The sequence below is a fragment of the Corythoichthys intestinalis genome, chromosome 22 (assembly GCF_030265065.1).
Source record: "Corythoichthys intestinalis isolate RoL2023-P3 chromosome 22, ASM3026506v1, whole genome shotgun sequence".
Classification (NCBI taxonomy): Eukaryota; Metazoa; Chordata; class Actinopteri; order Syngnathiformes; family Syngnathidae; genus Corythoichthys; species Corythoichthys intestinalis.
In genome coordinates this window covers 24,975,429-25,000,295 of record NC_080416.1, presented here as the reverse complement: position 1 = coordinate 25,000,295, position 24,867 = coordinate 24,975,429, and the positions used below count along the sequence as shown (strand labels likewise).

At 40.3% G+C, this 24,867-nt stretch overlaps 1 protein-coding gene across 1 annotated transcript; it reads left to right on the top strand.

The window, feature by feature from the left end:
* The first annotated feature begins 304 nt into the window (after positions 1 to 304).
* On the top strand, positions 305 to 20,977 carry stk3 (serine/threonine kinase 3 (STE20 homolog, yeast)). Its single transcript, XM_057827846.1, has 11 exons — positions 305 to 482; positions 822 to 902; positions 1,028 to 1,156; positions 1,244 to 1,358; positions 6,053 to 6,217; positions 6,344 to 6,511; positions 6,583 to 6,720; positions 6,798 to 6,923; positions 13,280 to 13,481; positions 13,561 to 13,811; positions 17,230 to 20,977. Exons 1-11 carry the CDS (start codon positions 460 to 462, stop codon positions 17,386 to 17,388), a joined length of 1,557 nt encoding a protein of 518 aa, XP_057683829.1. The 5' UTR covers positions 305 to 459; the 3' UTR covers positions 17,389 to 20,977.
* The last annotated feature ends 3,890 nt before the right edge of the window (positions 20,978 to 24,867 follow it).

The following is a 24,867-nucleotide window of genomic DNA, read 5'->3' as shown; positions in this document are numbered from 1 at the left end:
CCTAATGGATGGCGAATTAATGACATGCTTAATCGCAAAGAAATGAATTAAATCAAAATAATAATAAATAAATTAACATTAGTAAGTATGTTTTGTAAAGGGTTAATAAAAGACTTTGTATCTTGTCGTTTTGAAAAGTAAATTCCCTTGACTTCGTAAGTGCAGCGACTCTGACACATTCAACATGGCGACGTACTTGCGTATCGCAGCCACGGGCCAACACGCTCGACGCTTAAGCCTGGGATTTAACAGTGCGCGTGCGCAGTGCCGGAGTCACCTCGATGCAACGTGGCTCATCATTGGTCAGAAGACACGGCTAGCTAGTGGCCCTCACGCAAAGGCAACCACAATTTTTTTTGACAACAACGACGACAATGTCCACTCTGTTATCATAGAAATAAACACACTGCAACTGAACATCATTCCCTCACCTTTTCGGATATTTTGCCATTCCAAACCATGGAACAATCAGCTCCCAAAAGGTCAGTGACCGTGTTTCGGCTCCTGTTGTTAGTCATTTAAAGCTTTTTTACTTGTTAGCTGCCGCTGAGCTAACCGGCGATGCTAATTATAGTTAGCTATGTCGGCCTTCTTAACACTTTTTCGTTTTTTTATTTTACTAGAAATGACTCTACGTTGTAAGAACGCGAAACTTGATCGTGTCTATGAAAAAACTTATTCCTATCATTTGTGGCACATACACACTCCTGTAGAAAGAGGAACCAAAGCTTTTTATATGTTATCACTGACTCATCATTCAACATAAGTTTATGAATTACATTGGTTTTTTATGTTATTACGTCTTTTTTTCCCTTAAGCAGCAAGCTGAAAAAGCTGAGTGAAGACAGTCTCACCAAACAACCAGAGGAAGTCTTTGACGTCCTGGAAAAACTTGGTGAAGGGTGAGTAAGATTTTTTTTTTTTTACTTCCCCTCATCACAGGCCAAATGGGACAGAGTGGAAATAATGTGTAGAAAGAGTTGAGTCTCTTGATTGACTCCAAACCTTACATCTTATTTGTTTTTAGGTCTTATGGCAGCGTGTTTAAAGCCATCCACAAGGAGTCGGGACAGGTCGTGGCCATCAAGCAAGTTCCCGTGGAGTCTGACTTGCAAGAGATCATCAAGGAGATTTCCATCATGCAGCAATGCGACAGGTTCAACAAACAAAGCAAAATAAATATAGAATCCACCTTGCAGTTTGTCCATGACAAGAGTAGCTAATCTTTTGCCTTTTCTCAAAGTCCGTATGTGGTGAAATACTACGGCAGCTACTTTAAGAACACAGATCTATGGATCGTCATGGAGTATTGCGGGGCTGGTTCGGTCTCTGACATCATCAGACTACGCAATAAAACGGTGGGTCTGGTCTTCATAGATACACAGATATACAGTTTTTCGTGGTTAATGGGGACCAGAAACCCCCGCGAAAAGGGAAAAACCGCGAAGTAGGATTGAATTACCTTACGTGGTGGGAACTTAGCACACATCCTGGATGTTGTGTATGTCCACTCATGAACGAAGAGCAGGTGTAGCAAGGATATGAGCCTTCATTTGCGGTTAAAATAAAAGTTAAAATTTCCCCGAAGATGTTGGATGTTTATAGCAAGCTTTGGGTGCTGTCAAAGAGGGCAAAAATGGTTAAAGGTACCACTGAAAATCATCCTGAAGATGTTTGGAGGGGATAGAGAGGTCCATTTATGGGCAAAAGTTGATGAAACTCTTCGTGAGTTGAGTGCTCTCAAAGCGGGTAAAATTGGTGAAAAGTAATGCTAAATATCCCCTTGGAGGTCCTGGAGGTGTTTGGTAGGAACAGAGTGCTCCATTTCCGGGTATAAAAACTGCGGAAGTTGTGGAGGGATGTAGCAGGCTTTAGGTACTCTTAAAGTGGGTAGAATCGGGGAAAAGTACAGCTGAAAATGACTCGGGAGGTCCTCATGTTCACATTCCCCCATGAGACTGGAGATAGAACAATGTGGATGTTGGCCTAGGCTGCGTTGTGCGCAGCCAATCAGCTAACGAGATAAGGCTACTCTTACGGGAAAAACAACACAATATTTTCTTTGTCGTTTTCTTTAACCCTTGAGAGTCGAAGGACGCGCCGGCGCGTCCTCAGCGCACGTCGTCTTTGAAGCGCCCTCACGTTTTAATTACGTCACCCACATGCCGTTGGTTGGTCTCGTTTTAAAGTGCGGAAGTTGCGGTTTACTCTCGTTATTATTTGAAGTCAATCAACCAACTAGAACGTGAGATATTGTCATTTAAGTTTTATAGTTTTATTGTCCTCTCAAAAAAACATTAAAACGCTGCAGGGATCATTTGTTTATGTCTATATTTCCATCATTTCTAGTCCTTTTTCAAAACGGAAGCTCCATGAAAAAAACACAAATCAAACGAACCCTTTCGAAGTCACAGTGGAAGCACAAAATGCGTTATTTTATTTTTTTTTATAAATATAACTGCGGTGCGAGGTTCAACCGAACGAGAGGGAGGAGTTTTCTGAAGCTGCGAGGTGGCGAGCGACGGCCAGTTGGATACTCCTGGATCGAGCAGCGACTTTGTGTGACTTTGACAATGAACGGAAAACTAAATTTAGCGCAAGCAATTGTGCTTCTGATCAACTTGAGAAAGAGGATGGTCCAAATTCGTCATCATCGTCTTCTTCGGAAGAGTCCTCGAGTGAAGATAGTGACGGATTTGAACACGTGGGTGACGCCATCGACGAGCAGAGGTAAACCAACTCACTTTTTTTTTCATGCTGAAAACGTTTCTTTTGAAAGTTTCTTTTGATATTGCAAGACAAAGTTAATTTTGACGCAATATAAGTGTGTGTTTGTGTATATAATAATAAAATGTGCATATCAGATCAAAGTCGTACGTGCACTGTGGGTATCCCAGGCAGGAATTTATCATTTGTGGTGTTCTTCTTTCTATATGAAGATTAGGGATGTAGCACATATTCAGCTATGGTATTCTTTCTATTGTCATACATATAGATTTCCATTATTATTTATTGCTGTATATATTTTTATTTTATACTTTATTATTTTCATAAATACTGATTTATTTTCATGTACATTTATAGTGACAATGAAAGTAAAGTGAAATGAAAATGGAAGGGTGGAAAGAGGACCGACACCCCATGGAAGTGTGAGCTGTGTGATGTAGCCGTGTCTAATTCCAGGACGAAACTGCTTTTCGGAGTGGCATGACTGAAAAAAATTTAACTTGTTTATTGTAAATATTTTTGAAAATGCTTTTTTTCCCCCAATGTTATATGTATATATTTTTCCCACATCAATCTTCTCAATTTGTGTATATAAATGTGTGTTCAAGAAGCTTGATTGTGTGTACATAGTTTTCATCAGGCGATGGGCCGCAATACCTAAACTCATAAAGAGATGGCCTCTAAACACTTTTTGTGTTAGATGGTATATATTTTTTCACTGTTCTTCACTGTTAGGTCTGCTGTATATAACCTGTTTTGACTGGAGCATGTATAAAGGCAAAAAACGCCTATGGCTATACCTGTTGTTTATGTTGAATTGTCAACTATAAGACTATTTATTCTAAATTTTTTTGGTTGAATGTTCATCCTAACATGTTGAATAAATATTACAAAGTTTCAAAACGGTTCGTTACGCATGTTTGGTTGTCAATTGGACATCAATATTAAAAATTTTGACAAAACGATTTTGGAATTTTTGGTCTTTTTGGGCCCAAAATGATGATTTATAATTGATCAGTGAAGGAAACAACAATTTGGACATGAAGTTCAAGGTGTCACAAAAAAAGGGACCAAACCAGGCCATCGTAAACAATTCTTTCTTTGAAATATAAAGGCAACTTCAAAGGCATGCAAAATCAGACAAAATAGGTCCAGACCTTAAAGGGTTAATATTTACTTGAATATTTTAATTGATGGGTCGTTGTGACTAAAATGCAGTGACTGTTATTACTGATTTTGCACAGGAGTTCAGATGTTGCACTGTGTGAATGGCTGCTACTGTGTGTAAAAAAAAAAAAAAAAAGAGAGAGAAAGCCCTGGTCTCATTCAAAGCACTAATTAAATGCCGTGATCTAATTTTTTTTTTTTAAAGATATATATGAAAGTATACTATTTTCATTTGACTTCAACCAGGAGTGACACAAGAGCCAATAAAAAGTTGTTTAATGTCTGTCCGCTTGTGTTGGCTCATGATTCACGAAAAATATGCTTTGCTTTAGAATTTTAATGCATCCCAGGCTTTAATGCATCGTAATGCATTGCCGAATCGAACCGAATCGAATCGTGACCCTCTGAATCGAATCAAATCGAATTGAATCGAATCGTGGCCTTCCGAATCGTAATCGAATCGTGAGGGCGGTGTCGATGCACACCTCTAGTAAACACTGTCATTAACGTTACCCACCAGCTATGAGAGTTAACTCCAGCGTGTTTAGTGTGTCTAGCGATGGTAAAACGTTTTTTTTTTCTTCTCTGGCAACTGTCCGTGTTGAGAAAGAGTGTGTGTTTAATGTAAACATGATACGAGTCATACACACGTGCTTTTTATGGAAAATAATTAAAGTATATTTGTTCTGATGGTGGTAATGTTGAGCTGTGGCTGTGGGCTTAGGCTCACGTAAAGGATTGCTTTTAATTGTATTTAGAATATTTCATTTATTTTTTATTTAACTTCACTTTATGCTAATGTTCTGATTTGCTAGTATGTTTCGAAGAATTAAAAATCCTGTTGAATGGAAATAAGTTTAATGTATTTATTTCTTTAACCCGGATATCTCAAAGTAACACATTTTAGAGTTGTAATTGCAATTCCGTGAAACTGTGATATTTTGGCTTAAGGTTATCATACCGTCAGAATCTCATACCGCCACATGCCTAGTCCTCCCAGGTGATTTGTTGATCAATAAACCGGTTGCTGATTGGTTTTAGTGTCAGGCGACAGAAATAGAACTATTTCCAATTTTCTTATATCGCATCGCTGGTCCTCGTGTGCACGTGCATGAGCGTGAAATTTCACGTGCATAAACGTTGCACGTGGCTTTACCGCAAGAGGGTTGGCGTTTTTCGCCCCGTCGCACTCGTTCCATAGAAAATGTATTGAATGCAAGCGACATCACCTCACGTGTTTTGCCCCTTATTGGTGGACTCGTCCGTCGATCAGCATTGGGGTGGCTGGAGTGGTGCACAGCCAATCAGCTCACGGGATGACGCACCTCTGATTGGTCCCCTCGGTTGATTATAAGTGGAGAGGCTGCAATGTGGCTCTCTTGTCAATCTCAGCAGGAACCAATAACACACCTTGTATGAGTGCCTGTGTGTGTGTTCAAAGCCCCTGTCATGTTTACCTTCCTGCAAAACTCTTGTCTTTTGCGCCTAAAAAGGAAACGACGTGTATTTTTTCATTTTTATTTTTTGATGAATACTTTTTAGAACCGCGCGATGCACTGAATCCGCGAAACTTGAACCGCGAAGTCACGCGGGATCACTGTAGGCTTACAGTCTTATTCGAATAGGGATGGACTAAGCACCATCAGGGGCTATTTGGCGTAGTTGCAACTTTCTCATTCGCTTGCCTATTATGCTGATCTAACATGTTAAATGCCACTAGCATGGAGGTGGGAGTATGGTGTGCCGAAAATGTGGCTAATGGATGTTGTCTACATGTACCCGCTCACATAGCTGCACGGTTTATGTGTTGTGGAGATGTAAGAAACAAGCTAGGCAAAGTAGCATCCATTTTCCACGTTGTAACAAGTAGAGACAGTTGGCTGTGGCTTTAGCACAGTCACAAACACGCTTACAGGTGATTTGTACACTCCGCAGCAATGCATCATAATATATAGTAATAGCTGCATGGTTTATGAGTTGTGGAGATACACGAAACAAGCTAGGCAAAGTAGCATCCGTTTTCCACGTTGTAACAAGTAAGGCAGTTATTTGACGGTTAGCTGGGGTTTTAGCACAGTCACCGACACGCCTACAGCTGATTTGCAGGCTTGGCAGCAATGTGTCAGAATATATAGTAACTTTTTTGTTTACTTTTCAGCTAACAGAGGATGAGATTGCCACCATTTTAAAATCAACCCTCAAAGGTCTGGAATACCTTCACTTTATGAGGAAGATTCACCGCGACATCAAGGCTGGCAACATTCTACTCAACACGGAAGGACACGCCAAGCTGGCTGACTTTGGAGTGGCTGGACAGCTAACGGTAAGTATACAAACAGGAAGTATTTACGATGATTTTGGCCTTCCTGAGCATGTAGGCAGCAAACAGTTGCTTTTGAGCCTACACTGAGTAGGTCAAATATAAGCAAATTTAAAATTTCCTTCTTAGGACACTATGGCGAAGAGGAACACTGTGATTGGAACGCCTTTCTGGATGGCACCAGAGGTGATCCAGGAGATTGGCTACAACTGCGTGGCCGACATCTGGTCGCTGGGTATCACGTCCATCGAGATGGCCGAGGGCAAACCCCCCTACGCCGACATTCACCCCATGAGAGTGAGTGAAGATAATATGCCGGACGTGACTCCTCGTCTTGATACCTACTTTGCCCGTTTACTCGCTTTCAGGCCATCTTCATGATTCCCACCAACCCTCCGCCGACATTCCGGAAACCAGAGTTGTGGTCGGACGACTTCACGGACTTTGTCAAGAAATGTTTAGTGAAGAATCCGGAACAGAGAGCCACCGCCACACAACTCCTACAGGTCCGTTTCAAGTATTTGGTGGAACTTTAAACGGAAAACAGACTGATTTTATTCATGAATGACTCGCACGTTTCCAGCATCCTTTCATCAGCCAGGCTAAGCCGGTCTCTATTTTGAGGGACTTGATCACCGAGGCTATGGAGATGAAGGCCAAGAGGCAGCAGGAGCAGCAGAGGGAACTTGAGGAAGAGGACGACAACTCTGTTAGTACAACCCGTTCACTTGCTGTGTTTTTCGGAATATAAGTCGCAGGGTTTTAAGAATTAATAATGCATTGAATTTCATTGAACAGGTTTTAAAGAGATCCACAGATAGAAAGATTTGTAGTTCTTAAAAGATAAACGTTATTGTGAGTTAAAATTATTTGATATTCAAACCCCTCTCGATGTTTTCGTTTTTATACAATTTGTAAAATTAGTATAACTAGTAGGTTGCCATTTTTGTTGACGTTGAAGGGTGGTGACATCACATGGTTACTCTGCCGGGCTTCTAGAGTGTGACTCTAGTGACATGAACATGTCATCTGTTCCACCCTTTCAATGTGAACCCGAGAGGAACATTAATGAGCGTGACAGCAATGTCGATATTTCACAAAACGAGCAGCAAAAGCAAAATGAACAGGAAAGACTGGATGAGACGAGACAGGAGTTGGGAAAAAAACGGTGTTCTGCAAAATTGTTCACATTGGTGAAATGTTCTACAAGAGACAAATTTGACACCCAAAGTACTACAATTAAAAGGTAATTAACTCATTCACTCCCAGCCATTTTCACCGGAGCAAGGCCTTTCGCTCCCAGCCGTTTTACTGGATTTTGACTGATTTTGCAAGGCCCACAGAAAATTCTTTTTCCATTCTTTAGAAATAAGCATTAGAAAATGCCTTAGTTTGAGCAATTTTCTAATTTCTGATGAAAAAAACTGAGAAATTAAGCTTTTTGTGAAAGCATACATTTCAAACATAACTTTGACTTTAACACAGCTATATTTAGCTTTAGTTACATCCCAAACATCTGAATAATGTTTTCCTTTTACAAAATAAGATAAACAACAAGACAAATAGAGCTTTTGATAGCAAAGTAACTATTTATTTACACATATTTAACTGAAATATGATGCTGTTCCAGCCGCGACAGCCAGTTAAACTTTTCCCTCATCGCCGCCTGTCTCATGAATTTTTTTGAGTCTCTGCGGGGTCTGCTCGCGAGCAGCATGGAGTCAAAGGCATCGTCTGCAGCACTAGTGGTCCCGGTGGTTCCGCTCGGTCGTTCAGCTCCTGGCATCCCGGGTGTCTTACCAGATGTTCTGCTCGGTCGTCTGCCGCCTGGCATCGATTCGGTCGTCTTCCACCGGCGCCCCAGCCATGCGGCTTGGCTCTTCATTGCCGTTGAATCGGGTTGCGGGTCTTGCCAAATGCGCTACTGCCCTCCAGTGGCAGTTTTATTGCTTTGGAATGGATTTTCAGCTTTGTGCTTTGGAGCTAAATTGAATCAGAACCCAGAGATGACTCTTTTGAAAAAAAACGTAAAAGATGTATAAATATGTCTTTGGGACACTGAAGCAATTAAAAATAGAACATATTTATACGTTTTTGGGAGCAAATGAGGTAAAGACTCAATAAAAACATAAATACTAGGTACTCGCTAGGCCTGCACAATATATCATTTGAACATCGCCATCGCAATGTGTGGTTGCGCAATAGTCCTATCGCAGGACGTGCACTTTTTTTTTTTTTTTTTTTTGTGAACATATAAACTATTGTTTTGCTTCATAAAAGCAGCAAGTGTACTAAGACATGGCCTCCTGAATCCCTTTTTACATCCGTCTTCATAATTCACAGAAGAATCCCCTTAGCCTGGGGTAAACTGTATTATATGAATACAATGTGGTCATGGTGAGTCAACCAGTCTTCCCAAACAAAACTATTCAAGTCATTTTTCTAGTTTTAATTATGCAATATTTATCACAATATATCGCAAACTCCCAAAAAGTTGCAATGTAAGGTTTTTCCTATATGGTTCAGCCTTTGTACTCGCCGCTTTTAACAATCGACGCGTGTGTTGAACGTCTCGCGTAGAAGGAATTGCAGTTACGTAGTAGTATTCGTAACATGACAGTGAATCTAATTCATCACCCGAGCGTCCATAAAACATGGCGCCCTCTGTAGGTCAAAACATGTTCTAAATATTATAGAATTATAAACAGGGGTGCACATAATTTTTTTGCCCAGGTTCTCAGAGGAGGACCTGGAGATGTGACTTGGTCCTCATTGAGCTTGAGAGCCAACCCGCCTGATGCGATAAATTTATGACAAGCTTTACTTAGAGCCAATTAACTTTAATTAATTATATTAACAATTAATGCTTGATTTAACATCAACTGGCACAACAAAATTGCCATTGCTTTGAAATGTAAAGAAATAAAAAGCACCAATTCAAAATAAAGGGCATTATGCGGCTCCCACATTAACTCCAAGCCTTTTTAAAAGTGGGATGTCCTCCTCTTAAGACCTTATTGAATGTGCATGTTTAGCTTTGTAAAATGCGGGCAAAAACACGTTTGTCAGTGCATGTCGCTGTTCATTACCTTTATTCCGCCACTTGTCCATAGGGCGAGCAGGGTCCTGTTTGACATCGATAGTTTGCTTAATTGCCACATGCTCTCTGTTTTTTTCGTGCTTTTCAAAGTTTGGATGGCTGAAATTCTTTGACCCTACATAAAATGCGCTGCTCTTATCGGCGACATTGGGATTCTCACAGCACATTTTGTACCGCATTTCCGTGCGAGCATCATTTGCTTCTAGCCATGGTACCTCCTACTTTTCAGCAAAAGTCCTGTTTTTTCGGTAGCTCCGGTGACGTCTCTGTCGTCTGTCTGTCTTTTGACGGGGGTGGGGGAACACGGAAGTAATTACTCAGTGTGGCCTGCCTCTTTGACATTTTGAGAAGTTGTTTTCTCGTGTCTGCCGCAAATACGGTGGTCAGCCATCGGTACGCAAAAGCGTATGGAAGTCGTTGAGGGCCAGCGCATTTGTCTACGTCCGGTACGCATGCGCGCATGGGGACCACTTATGTGCACCCCTGATTATAAATCAATGGAAATATTATATGTGTTTCTAATAAAGTGTGTGCCAAAAAATCGACTATTAGATTATTCGAGATTCGACACTTGACGATTCGATTCCGATTCATAAATGTCCAAAAATGATGATTTTCCCTAATAACTTCATGACAGCCCGCTGCCAGCGGAACGAAGTTCATGATACGTCTGCCGCCCGGACACCTAAAGGGATGCACAAGGTTAAGATGGATGCAGCGGAAGTTTCTGAGCGAGAAATTTACTCCTTTTCAAAAGACCCAAAAATACATTTGTGTATGAGGCAGGCAAGCACTGGGTCACGCTTTGGGTCCTCTTTTGTGCGCAAGTAATCTTTTAGAGCGAGAGGGGAAGAGAGATCTTTGCGTTTCAGTTGTCCAGCAGTAGGTTCAAGTTGTGTTAATCAGGCATGAAAATCTCTCACCTTTCGGCGAAATTCGCCGTTTTGAAGTCAAAAAGGATGACCTACGTGAATCGTGTAGATCCGAGGAGAAAATTTTTTTTAAGGGGGGGGGGGGGTCGTTTGTAGGCATGTGCCAGTTACCTTCACGGATTACCATGCTATGAAAACGTCGCGGTTACAAAACCACTAAAATTTTCCGTCATACAGTAGTACGTATTCGTTATTTTTCATGTGTCGAAAATGCAGCCAGAATTAGCTTGGCGCGGCAGCGCTTACCCCTTCCCCTGTTTGATGCTGCGTGTGTCAGTGACGCTATTCCAGCAAACCCAAAAACAAGCACTCCAATCGCAAGGCGTAAATTCTTCAATTTATTGATCTCTCAAATCGTGGTAACTTAAATATACCAAATGAATACATTTAAAACGTTGTACACTCGTATTTTTCCACATGTGAGTAGCTTCAACAGTTTAGCTTCATGAAAAAGTTCGTCAAAAACAAAACACACATTTTCCTTTCAAATTCAATACACAAAGTTACTAAAAACTTACAAAGACGAATGATAGGCAAGGCTTAGCTAGGACAGCAACTTCATTGAGGTTAATCACAGCCGCTGAGAGAGAAACAAGTTTGTATGCGGGGAGGGAAAAAAAAGCGTCAAAGATCGCTAATTGCGACAGATGATCTTGTACTAAGCACAAATTCACATTCGCTGGAGGAGGTAAAGTATCACTTCCAATTGTTTTTAGATGAATGCATTTGCCAGCATATTGAATTTAGTGAGTAATGGTTTTCGTTTTCATATTTTGTGGTATGACAAAGTTACTGCCGTTCGTTGCAGCTTGCGTTGAACACTGCCGGAGCGTCTGGTGAAAAAATAGCTCCCGTTAAGGTAGCGTCAAGCTTGTGTATTTAACGGTAATATAAAAGCAGTGTTGTCAATAACGCGGTATCGTAATGCGTAACTAATCTGATTACTTTCTTTCAGTAAAGAACAATCTAACGCGTTCATTTTTCTAAATCAGTAATCTGAGTAAAATTACTTTCCTTGATGCCTGTGCGTTACTATTTTGTTATTGCCCCATAATGTGTGTAGAATGAAGAATACTGTAGTCATGGGAGTGACATCATATGTCACATTTTTTAATCGGGGATGGGAAAAAAAGGGTCACGTGTATTACCATGATGCGTGAGCGCTGGGAGTTTGCGGCCAAAACAACATAGCCTTGCTACCTCGCCAGGATGCAATGAAATAGGCAGGAGATATACTACAAACGGCTGCATTTGCACACTGGAAACACAGCCATTACTTCACATTTTTGTCCAGTAAAGATAACAAAAATATCTCCGTGCGCTGCAAACTTTGCGCTGGCTCAAAAAGACTGTCCACCGCTATAAGCATCCAATTCAAGCACCACTTGGAATTACAGCACAACAGGTAACACGACAGCCAGGACTTTTTGATACTGCTCGTGCTCAATCCTCGGTTCAAGCTCAGTTGTTGTTGAGGGTTTTGAAAGCTTAGGTTTAAAGAAATTCTAAATATCCATCTTGCCTCCTCAGCTGTAGTTTTGGCTAAGCAATGCAAACGGCTGTCTCTAAGGTTCTATAGTCACATGATCTGTTCGAAAAATAATTTGGACCCATTATGAAATTCTTTGAAGGATTCCTGTTCATTTTATTCATTTGTGTTGTTTGTTTTATTGCTCTAAAACTTTTATAGACAACATTTTAAGGGCCATATTCAATGGTCTTTATTTTAAAGGGGAAGTTCAGAATTTTTTACATTAGGCTTAATCTTTGAGTTAGCCGGGGTTTAATTAGTCGTTGGAAATGATTTGAACAAATTCTGTGCAGTTTGACAGTTATTTGTTAGTTTCAGGGCTCCGGAGTGGCTAAGCTAGCGCGAGTCAAAGGTGGTTGAAATCAACTCCTTCAACTAATTAAACCCCCGTTAACTCGAATATTAAGCCTTATTTGAAAAATTAAAATGGTCAAATTCGCCACATGTAGGACGTTTTGCCGACGGCGGACATTTTGGCAGAACGCCGGAACATATTTCCTCCACACCTTTCTCACCTTTTTAACCCCTGACCCATTTTCATGCCTGGTTAATGGAAAATGTTCCTAGTGTGTTGCTAGGGACTGCGCAAGAGGTGAGTACACGAACCCTCTTGTACTGTTTAGCCTTCAGTGTTGATGTTTTTGAGGTGTTACTAGTTAGCGCCAAGTGCTATGCTATTTAATAACTTCACTAACGTGTCGTTTTGTACGTTGTTTGGTGGTGTACAAAAGTTACTCCTGATGCAGAACGTGTAAAACCAGGATTAAGCACAGCGGTAACACTACAAACATGGTACAGAAATCTGTAAAAACAAAGTATATTGGTTAAATATACTAGTACCGGTAGTCTTATTTCTAAAGGGACTTTGTCTATTTCCAGAAAATATGGAATTCAATCCACCGGTGTAAATTTTATTGTATTGTTTAGAGAAATAAGTACTGCCTTTGCAGCTTAAGCTTAAGGTCAGCTGTGTTGTATAGGCATGTTGAGAAATAAGTTTTTGCACTTTCTTGTAAAAAAAAAAAAAAAACAATACCGTGATCATCATTCAATCACAGAATCGTTGCACCCTGAATCGTAAATGGATCGAATCGTGGGGTGCCTAAGATGGCACACTCCTATTTCTAATAACGTATTTCGGTAAAGAGAACAATTGTGGCTTATTAGAGCCTACAAGTCTTTAATTCCGAGGTTCCATTTAACCCTCATTGCCAATGAGTTAAATGAGTGCCTTGTAAATTCTGTGCTCAGTGGTTATAACCTGCAGGAATTCTGTATATAAGTTACATTTTTGGTGAAATTATATTTGATCAGTGACCAAGAACAAACATAGTGATAGCAGATATAGAAAACAACAGGCTAAATAAGCGTCTGTTAGTGTAATTTTATGTAGTCGCAGCCCTTGCCAAACTATTAAAAATGTTTGACTTGCATTATGTAAAATACAATAATATGTGGACATACAAAAAAGCCAAAAAGCCTGTCTTTGTTGAATCCTCCAGGAAGAGGAGACAGAAGTAGACTCTCACACCATGGTGAAGTCTGGCTCGGAGGGCGCGGGCACCATGCGCGCCACTGGGACCATGAGCGAAGGAGCGCAGACTATGATTGAGCACGGCAACACCATGCTGGAATCCGACCTCGGTACTATGGTCATCAACAGCGATGACGAAGAGGATGAGGAGGAGCAGGGCTCAATGAGGAGTGAGCGTTCATGCGATTAAACGTGCATTAAAAAATGTTTCATAAACATATCTCTTGCTTACATTGACGCTCCCTGCAGGGCACGCCACACCACAGCAGCCACTGCGTCCGTCCTTCATGGACTACTTTGACAAGCAGGACTCCAACAAGGTGGCGCAACACCAGCAGCAGCAGCAGCAGCAACAACAACAGCAGCAGCATCAACACCAGCAACACCAGCAGGAAAACTACAACCACAACCAGCCTCAGGAGCAGCCAGGCTACCATATTCAGTCCAAGAACATCTTCCCCGACAACTGGAAGGTGCCCCAAGATGGAGACTTTGACTTTGTGAGTAATCTCAGCTCCTACAAACAATTATTTTGATAGGCAAATTTAATTAATTCAATAATCTTCTGAACTGCTTAGCCAAATAAGGGTCACAGGCAGGGATGTCCTGATCGAATATTTGTGCCTTCGAGTCAACTGACTTTGAGTCCCGATCTGATATTGGGGGGGGGGCTTTTTTTTTTGTGGTTTTTATTTGAACAAAAGTTCCAAACATGTTACAGTATTGTACTTTTTACAGTACATCCACTTCTGCTTTCTCCGGGAGTGTTGCAGAGTATAAAACGTATATGCCGGAAAACACTCAGGTGACTTGTACCGCTCTGAGACCCCGAATTGGGCTAAATTTTAAAATTGTCCTATATGCATGTGTGATACATCATTGGAAAGCTTAAAATCTCAATTTTCTGGGGGAAGAACAATTTTGAACAGGAGGGCATTAAAAAAAAATTAAACAGCAAAACCTTAACTGGAGGTGAGAGCACACGAGAGCATAATTAAAGATACCATGATTTTCGATCCAAAAACTCCATGTAGCATGTATCACCGAGTGTCAAGACACAGCTGTGAATGGCCACAGCTAGATTTTTGGGGGGATTTTATGGGTGAAACATGGTAATATAACAAGGGTCGCTATGCAGAAATTGCAGACATCAAGGAGTGGTCGAGATGTTCTTTTTCATATGTTTACCCTTTTAAACGTTTATTTTCAATGTTTCTTTGTTTGGATCGATTATTTATCATCTAACACATCAGGGAAAATGCGACAGTAACAAAAAGAATACAATTAAACGATGGTTATGAGATAGATATCCGTGACTTTTTTACAGACGCCATTTTTTTCATAATGACGTAATTTGTTAAAAGTTTAAAATAAGTGAGTGAATAATTTTTTTAAAGTTTTTTTTTTTTTTTAATGAAATATTAGACATCAATTAATGATTCTAAGCTAAGAATGACATTTTGAATAATAAATATAATTACCTTCTTTTTATGGCTGGGTTGAAACAAAAGCGGTCGCGCGACGTCTGTAAACGGGGGTTTCCAGGGTAAAATGGACAAATTAAAAATAGTTCGGGGGCTTAATGCGCAACGAATCTGCTATGGCAGCATATAGACATATTGTTCTATCAAACACAACAGTTCTTTTGGCTTAAAATACAGCAGTTTATTTTAACGAGGGGTGCAAGAGCAGAAACTGCTTTCTCAGTCTCGTCTGTGTTTTCCGCCATATATTTTTATATCTTTTGGCAATGCCACTGTATTTCTGGATTCTTTTTTTACGTTTTAGCCCTTTAAAAAAAAAAAAAATATATATATATATATATATATATATATTTTTTTTTTTTTTGTTTGTGTTGAGACTAAGCTGTTATATGAATGGGTTTATGTGTGTGGTTTCTTTCATAAAAAGAAATGAAACAACTTCTATCTAACAATAACTGAAGTGCTAATATGCTTCCCCAAAACAGAATACAAAGGGACACTTCAGACACTGATTAGCATAATCGCTAACTAGCTTAGCATTCCATGCTAAGTACTAAGGTTTCACCAGCAAAAAATACAATTAGCTTCATTTACTCACCTCTGACGGATGCACACTGGATCTAACAACACAAAAAACAATCAAACTTTCAACACTTTGTAGTATTACTGTATTGATTCAGCAACCCCACTTGAGTGTAGCAGTGAACTCACCCTCTCTTGCTCTAATCGTTGGCGCGCAGCCTCACATGACACACAAACAAGGACCCAAATGGGACTGCTCATAGCTGCTGGCAAAAGTCGATTATTAAATTAGTTGGCAACAACTTATTATTCAATTTTAATCAGTTAGTTGTTGCAGCCTTAGCAGCCAGTGAGTTAAAGAGCATACGACATGAGAAAAAAAGTCTTAAATGGCATTATTATGTGAATTAGAATCATATTTTGAGACGATTCGACTATATACAACAATTTAGCAAAGCGTAGATGACGAGAAATTAGTCTTTTAATCTGCTGATTAGCCACGCCTTTCGCGTCCCCAACAGGTGGATGACGTCAGCGGTAGACTGGGCTCATCGGTTTTACTATTCAGCCCATTGAGGGGGAATTATTCAGAACGAGGAAAACGCGACGAAGAGAGCCGCAAAACATCATTGTTTCAGTCTCTCTACTCCAATATTTTTACAGGATATTCTTTTTATCCAAGTATTTATCCCCAATAGCTATATAAATGGCTTGAGAAGGACCAGTCAGCCCGTCGAGGGGAAACTATTCACAACGAGGAAAACGCGACGATGAGAGCTGCAAAATGTCATTGTTTCTGTCTCTTTACTTCAATATTTTTACAAGATATTCTTTTTATCCAAGTATTTTCCCCAATTGCTAAATAAATGGCATGCTCATGACACAAATAACAGTCTTGTGCTAAATGGAATATGAAATAATAAAAATGCATTTATTCAGGACGACATGGCAAAATTACTCCATAATGGTCAAAACTGTCGACTTCACCTTTACTGTCGCACCTCCCGAACGATATTTTATGACACCTAAATCGGGCATACTGTATGTCATTTCCCTTCCCCGGCTTCGGAGAATGTAAACAAACCAAAAGGCGTGACAGCTAGCCGACATGCTAACCCAAACCGAGTGATGTTTCAAAGTCTTTGAAGCAGAAAATCACACATAACTCACCTGGATTATTTGACATGATGACTGAGTTGTCGATTGTCTTTGCGGATCGGCAAACCGCCCGGCGGAGAGCAATTTACAGTTCGTTCCCCGGAGGAGGGTAGCTGCAGTTGTTGTGCAGCTAACGTGCTAATGTGCATGAGGAGAGCTTTTTACATGCCTATCAATGATCAAACGTAAGTAGTCCTTTATTTAAAGAAAGTTTGTAGTGTTTACTTTGTAATAGCTGTATTAATATTTGACATAATCCTAAACAAGATGTTTACTCACTTCCTCCTGAGTCCAATGGTTCCACTGTAGTCGGGCTTGTTTTGGCCAATATCCACGGTGAATGGGAACCTTTTGAAACTCCAAAAAGGCGCATACGCCTCTCCCTCATACAGAAAGATTTTTCTGCAGCCGTTTGGCTGGCGTGACGTGAAAAACGTATTAATCTGCAAAATCAGCTGAATCCTTCGTCCTCATACACAACAGTACGCTGTATAGTAAAGAGTACGTCTTCTACCGTACACGTCACAGAGCCCTCCTCCTCAATGCAAGACCGAAGCACTCATTTTCATGGCGCGGGATTCAAAAAGCTAAATAAATATAGCGATCGCTTCCACACACATCCAAGCGGTCCATATCATTCAGGAGCATAAAATACCGCGTGTATGATGAAATAAACATGCTTTTTCGTGTCACATGCACTTTAAATGTGTACACTGTAACAAAATTTTAAAAGTTTCTATTCTGGTTTGTATAGTTGAAGAACCTTGATTTTGAGGAACTTCAGATGCGCCTGACAGCCCTGGACCCCATGATGGAGCGCGAGATCGAGGAGCTGCGTCAGCGTTACACGGCTAAACGCCAACCCATTCTCGACGCTATGGACGCCAAGAAGCGGCGACAGCAGAACTTTTAAACCTGGTGACACACACGCACACATTCTAACATTACACCTAATATAGTTCGAGGAGGAAGCAACATGACCAAAGACAATCAGACATTGCGTTGCCTTAAATGAGAACACGACCAGGCGGCGTTCTAATATGAAAAAAGTACGCCGAAATTGACGAATATCACAGGACTTGTTTCATGAACGGTTCATTTGAGATGAGCTTCGGTCTCAGTGCCTCGGATTAGTCACAAAAGCTGCCGCGTTCACGTGAAGAAGCCACAAAACGGCCGCCGATTAGCTTAATAGAAGACCAGAACTTTTTTTTTAATGCAAGCGCCTGAAACATTTCCAGGTTTGACACGAATGTTAACACACTTGAGAGCTGTTACACTATTTAAAGACCTGCAGACAGACTTGTGTCTTTTTAAATGTTTTTTTCTTAAGAGGTTTTCCGGACCAGAGCTCAATTTCTTTTTTTATTTATTCTTCTCATGTTTCTTTTAGTGACACTGGTTTGACTATAGAAGCTAATTTGGCTGTTTATATTTGTAACAATATGTTAACTATGTTTTTTTGACTGTGTAAGCACAGGTTTAAGAGAAAGTGTACAGTACATAGTTAGATAAGCAGGTATTATTATGAATTGTTTACCTGAAATTATCCCTCTCCCCTCGCTTCATTTCACCACTAAATCATTATGATGCCGACAGATCTTTGTCTAAACGGGTTAATTTATTACTTTTTGTTTGTTTGTTTGTAATATTTTTTTTGTATAAAGTGCATGAAATAATAAAGATACTTTTAGGTAACCACAGTTTCACTGCATTTATTTTTATGTTTGAGGAAGGCCACAATTTGGGAGCTGAACTTTGACCGCATCGATGCCCCGGAGTAACTGTTACTTTTTTAATTGTTTTATTATTGCAATTTTTTGGTGCACATTTTAAAATGGGGCGGGGGGATTATTATTGCGTTGATTGTTTTCAATTTACTTGCACATTGTATTGTTTTTTTCACTGTGGTAATTTTGCTGTTTTGTTTTTTTATTGCACATTTATTACTATTTTTGCCTTTTATATTTCATTTTTAAAACTAAGTTGTTTTTTTTCCCACACACATTTTTATATTCTTTTAAATGCACACTTACATTTAGTATGTTTGCTTTTTTAATTCACCTTTTTTCATTTTTTTTTTCTTTTATTAACCCTTTAACACCTAAGCCTATTTTGGCCGAATTTGCATGCATTTGATGTTCCCTTTATATTTCAAAGAAAAAATTGTTCACAATGGCCAAGTTGACTCCCTTTTTATAGGACACCTTGAACTTCATGTCCAAACTGTTGTTTTCTTCACTGACCAATTACAATCCACATTTTCGACCCTAAAAGACAAATCCCAAAATCTTTCTTCAAAATTTGTAATATTGATGTCCCATTGACAACCAAACATGCTCGACCAACCGTTTTGAAGCTTGAGAATATTTATTCAGCTTGTTAGGATAAACATTGAATGGAAAAAAATAAGTTTGAATAGTTATATGTTTGACAATTCAACACAAACAGCAGGTATGGTCATAGGCGTTTTTGGCCTTTACACATACTACGGTCAAAACAGGTTATATACAGTGCAAAATAGTGAGAAAAAAAATTATATGTCATCTAACAGAAAAAGGGTTTTGAGGATATCTCTTTGTGAAGTTAGGTATTGTACCCATCTCCTTATCAAAAGTATATACGTACATGCAATCAAGCTTCTCGAACACAGGTCTATATAAAAATTGAAAAGATTATAGTGAAGAAAAAATTTATATAACATTGGAAAAAAAGTATTTTCAAAAATATTAACAAGTAGATCAGTTCAATTCAAAATCTTCAGGCATGCGACACAATAAAGTTTTTTTTGTTTTATTTTTTGCGCTCCCAATGAAGCTTCTTCTTGAACAGGTCACGGAGCTGCGTCACACACAACGTCACACAGCCTACTCTTTCTCCGTTTGTGCGCTGCTGTCACTTCTACTCGCCGAGACGCCGACTCATCCGAGGAAAACGACAAATACGGCTCATCTTCTTCCTTGAGTTAATAAAATAATGCATTAGCTTGCGCTAAATTTAGTTTTAGATTCATTTTGCACGTTTCAAAGTCGCTCGCTTAATCCAACCGGCCGTTGCTTGCTTCGCATGCCTCCCTTTCCTTGGTTGGCGCCTCGCTCGGAAATTTATTAAAAATGTTCACATTCGGTTCTTCCTTCTTGACATCACAATGGCTCTTGGGATATGTAGTCTTTTGTGCTGCTTTCAGTTTAGAAAAAGGACAAGAAATGATGGAAATATGGAGATAGATACATGGTCCATACAGCGTTTTAATGCATATTTATGAGTGCAACAAAACTATAAAATTCAAATGACATTATCTCCCGTTTTTCTTGGTCGATTGACTTCAAATAAAAACTGGTGTGGACATCAGCTTCCGCACTTTCAAATGAGACCAACCAGCGGCACGTGGGTGACGTAATTACAGCTTGACGAAGCTTCAAAGACCATATGCGTAAACGCGTAGCTGCCGACACGTTCTGTGTTAAAGGCTTAATATACAGTGGTACCTCTACATAAGAAGTTAATTCGTTCCAGGACCTTGTTTGTAAGTCGAAATGGTCATGTATCGAGCAGGTTTTTACCATAAGAATACATTATAATTCCATTAATTCGTTCCACAGCCAGAAAACCTTCACTAAATCCTTAATAAATACTGCTGGTACTATTGCAAATAGCAATTACATGTAGCAAAAAAATAAATTATGAATAAAAATCGGAATAATGATGTAATTAATAGGAGTGGGAACCTCTTGGTACCTCACGATACGATACGATTTGCGATACAAAGCTCACGATAACGATGATCTGACGATATGGCGATACAAAGATTATCAATACATTGGTCAGGAAATCATTCTAAAATATTTTACAATCAACTAATAAACAGAAAAACAAGCTTCTGCTGTGAATTGGAATGAGTTTATCACTAGTAGATGTCCAATCCATTTGAACTGGGAGGGTGGCAGCGAATGAACATTCGTTCATTTGCTGCCATCCCTCCCACTTCAAATGGATTGAATGTCTATGACCGTCATTGGCAGCCAATGCCAGGCAATGAGGTAATTTTGGGCTATTTAAGGTCATTTACCTGTTGATATTAAGTTACTTCCTGTTGATTTTGGGGTATTTTACGGGTCACCTTCTGTTTATTTTGCGTTACAGAACAGGAAGTGACCTGGGAATCACCCAAATAAATAGGCAGTGACTCAAACTCAACAGGAAATGACCTGTAAATGCCCTGAAAATCGGACAGAATGACTGTGAATGCTCTGGTTTCGAATGAACGAACGTTCCCAGTCTAAATGGATTCGGCGTCGTGCACCGTCAATGCGGCCTAAGAGTTAACTGAGACACTATTATGGTGGAAGATTTTGGTAGCAACTTGTTAGTCCCTTTTTATTTGATTTTTTAGACTTTGACACCTTCTTAAAACGATATCTCGATTCTTGGCAGGAGCTTATTGATAACCTTTTTTTGATACAAAGTATCACGATACAGTGCCTTGCAAAAGTATTCGGCCCCCTTGAATCTTGCAACCTTTCGCCACATTTCAGGCTTCAAACATAAAGATATGAAATTTATTTTTTTTGTCAAGAATCAACAAGTGGGACACAATCGTGAAGTGGAACAACATTTATTGGATAATTTAAACTTTTTTAACAAATAAAAAACTGAAAAGTGGGGCGTGCAATATTATTCGGCCCCTTTACTTTCAGTGCAGCAAACTCACTCCAGAAGTTCAGTGAGGATCTCTGAATGATCCAATGTTGTCCTAAATGACCGATGATGATAAATAGAATCCACCTGTGTGTAATCAAGTCTCCGTATAAATGCACCTGCTTTGTGATAGTCTCAGGGTTCTGTTTAAAGTGCAGAGAGCATTATGAAAACCAAGGAACACACCAGGCAGGTCCGAGATACTGTTATGGAGAAGTTTAAAGCTGGATTTGGATACAAAAAGATTTCCCAAGCTTTAAACATCTCAAGGAGCACTGTGCAAGCCATCATATTGAAATGGAAGGAGCATCAGACCACTGCAAATCTACCAAGACCCGGCCGTCCTTCCAAACTTTCTTCTCAAACAAGGAGAAAACTGATCAGAGATGTAGCCAAGAGGCCCATGATCACTCTGGATGAACTGCAGAGATCTACAGCTGAGGTGGGAGAGTCTGTCCATAGGACAACAATCAGTCGTACACTGCACAAATCTGGCCTTTATGGAAGACTGGCAAGAAGAAAGCCATTTCTCAAAGATATCCATAAAAAGTCTCGTTTAAAGTTTGCCACAAGCCACCTGGGAGACACACCAAACATGTGGAAGAAGGTGCTCTGGTCAGATGAAACCAAAATTGAACTTTTTGGCCACAATGCAAAACGATATGTTTGGCATAAAAGCAACACAGCTCATCACCCTGAACACACCATCCCCACTGTCAAACATGGTGGTGGCAGCATCATGGTTTGGGCCTGTTTTTCTTCAGCAGGGACAGGGAAGATGGTTAAAATTGACGGGAAGATGGATGCAGCCAAATACAGGAACATTCTGGAAGAAAACCTGTTGGTATCTGCACAAGACCTGAGACTGGGACGGAGATGTATCTTCCAACAGGACAATGATCCAAAACATAAAGCCAAATCTACAATGGAATGGTTCAAAAATAAACGTATCCAGGTGTTAGAATGGCCAAGTCAAAGTCCAGACCTGAATCCAATCGAGAATCTGTGGAAAGAGCTGAAGACTGCTGTTCACAAACACTCTCCATCCAACCTCACTGAGCTCGAGCTGTTTTGCAAGGAAGAATGGGCAAGAATGTCAGTCTCTCGATGTGCAAAACTGATAGAAACATACCCCAAGTGACTTGCAGCTGTAATTGGAGCAAAAGGTGGCGCTACAAAGTATTAACGCAAGGGGGCCAAATAATATTGCACGCCCCACTTTTCAGTTTTTTATTTGTTAAAAAAGTTTAAATTATCCAATAAATTTTGTTCCACTTCACGATTGTGTCCCACTTGTTGTTGATTCTTACAAAAAATTAAAATTTTATATCTTTATGTTTGAAGCCTGAAATGTGGCGAAAGGTTGCAAGGTTCAAGGGGGCCGAATACTTTTGCAAGGCACTGTATATCACCATTTCGATAGTTTGTCACACTGCTAATAATTAAAGTAATAATTATACCTATAATAATGTAATGAATCACGTTCTAATGTGGTGATTCTGTTTTGCGTAGTGTACCTGAACTCACCGCGTGGCTGACGTACGAGAGAGTGAGGGAGGGCTTTTTACTTTCATTTTGTTCAACTGCAGCGGACAGGTGGCATGTTGTGTTGCACAAGTTTTGAAATAAATGATTAAAAACCTGGCGAAGCAGGCAATTTTTTGGCGATGTTACAATAATAAGTTCAAGTTCAGTTTTATTGTCAATTATGCATATACGTAGAACATACAGCACAGATGAAACTGCTTTCCTCTCTCCCCACATGCAAACATGCCTATAAAAACACAGAGCATAAAAAAATTAAGAAATAATAATAATAGATAAAAATAATAATAAATAAAATAGCAACTGGACTATGTACAAACAAAATGAATATAAGTTTAAAATGTAATATGGTGCAAAAGATGTGTACGAAAGTGACTTGAAATTAGGTAGTGCATTTTCAAGAGAGAAAGAAATAGCAGCCGAATGTAACAGTCCTGAGTGAATATTAAAGTACGCTAGTGCATTGGACGGCAGGCGTTGATGGAAGGGGGGTTACCTTATTTGGCAGAAGGTAGAAGGGTACGAAGGGGTAGTGCAGGGAGGGAATTCAGAGCCCTGACAGCCTGGTGGAAGAAGCTGTCCATGAGCCTGCTGGTTCTGGCCCGGAGACTCCGCAGTCTTCTCCCCGACGGCAGCAAGCTGAAGAGGCTGTGGGATGGGTGGGTGGGGTCACCCGCAATCCTGGTGGCTTTGTGGATGAGGTGGGAGTTGTAGATATCCAGGAGGGGCGTGAGGGGGGGCACCGATGACCTTCTCAGCTGCTCTCACGATGCGCTGCAGGGTCTTGCGGCAGGCCACAGTAGAGGTTCCACACCGTACGGTGATGCAGCTGGTCAGGATGCTCTCGATGGTGCCCCTGTAGAATGACAGCATGATGGGGGCCGGGGCTCTTGCTTTCCTGAGTTTACGGAGGAAGTACAGGCACTGATGGGCTTTTTTGGCCAGTGATGCGATGTTCTGACTCCAGGAGAGGTCCTCACTCATGTGCACGCCCAGGAACTTGGTGCTGCTCACCCTCTTCACTGCAGCACCATTGATCGTAAGTGGGGCGTGCTGGGTGTGCGCTCTCCTGAAGTCGACAACAATCTCCTTGGTCTTCTCTACATTCAGGTGGAGATTGTTGTCTTTGCACCACAAGGCCAGCCTGCTCACCTCACTCCTGTAGGCTGTCTCATCGCCGTTATTGATGAGACCCACCACAGTTGTGTCATCAGCAAACTTTATGAAGATGTTGGAGCTGGATGACGGGGTGCAGTCGTGGGTCAGCAGAGAGAAAAGGAGGGGGCTCAGCACACATTCTTGGGGGACCCCAGTGTTCATTGTGATGGTACTATTATTATATAATAATAAATAATGTTCACTTGACCCCGGATTAAGCGGTAGATGATGGATGGATGGACCTTAATTTATAAAGAGTGGTGAATGGATGTCGGAGGAGGACCGTCGAGATTGTAGACTTTCTAAGTCCGTATTGTCAAGCCAGCTCACGGATGCATACACCATGCTCATAGATTTTAATGGTAAGCCTCACCTTTTCCTTTTTTTCACCACCTGTACTAACATTCTTGGAGCCCATGTTAAAGAAAAACCACCTTGCGTCCGTCTTGCGGGGAAACAAACTGCGGCGCTGTCATAAATCGTATTTCGAGCATGTCGTCGGATGTAGAAACAAATGGCGGGTCAAATTTTACGTCGGATGTCGAAAAGATCATGTTTCGAAACGGTCGTATGTTAAGGTACCGCTGTACCTTGTTCACAATTTGATAAAAAAGGATTCATTTCTCTTCACAACTTGAGTTATTTTTTTACATGTAATTTTTTTTTTTTTCACATCCTTTTTGCAATATTTTTTTCCATTTTTTTCCATTTTATTTTTTGCGCAAAAAATTGCAAAGAAAAAAAAAATTGGTGTAACCCCTTTCGACCTAAGCATGCTGCTGAAGGACATGACATGTTTGCGTCTCTAAACCAATGAAAACACTGAATTTAGTTGCTATTGCTACTTCTGGGAGATGATTGGATGAAACTTTATCCATCAAAATCAAAACATGAGGTTTAGCACGCCCTCTTTGACGTTTTGGCTCTTTGAAAATGGCTGACCAAACACAGCTTCAAAACGGATAATGTAAAGTGCTCATTTCGCATTAAA

Bases quoted from the DNA above. Each gene is read 5' to 3' on its own strand.
- stk3 (XM_057827846.1), top strand. From the start codon at position 460: ATGGAACAATCAGCTCCCAAAAG. The intron at 483-821 runs GTCAGTGACCGT...TCCCTTAAGCAG, and splicing joins GAACAATCAGCTCCCAAAAG to CAAGCTGAAAAAGCTGAGTG. The intron at 1,359-6,052 runs GTGGGTCTGGTC...TTTACTTTTCAG, and splicing joins TCAGACTACGCAATAAAACG to CTAACAGAGGATGAGATTGC.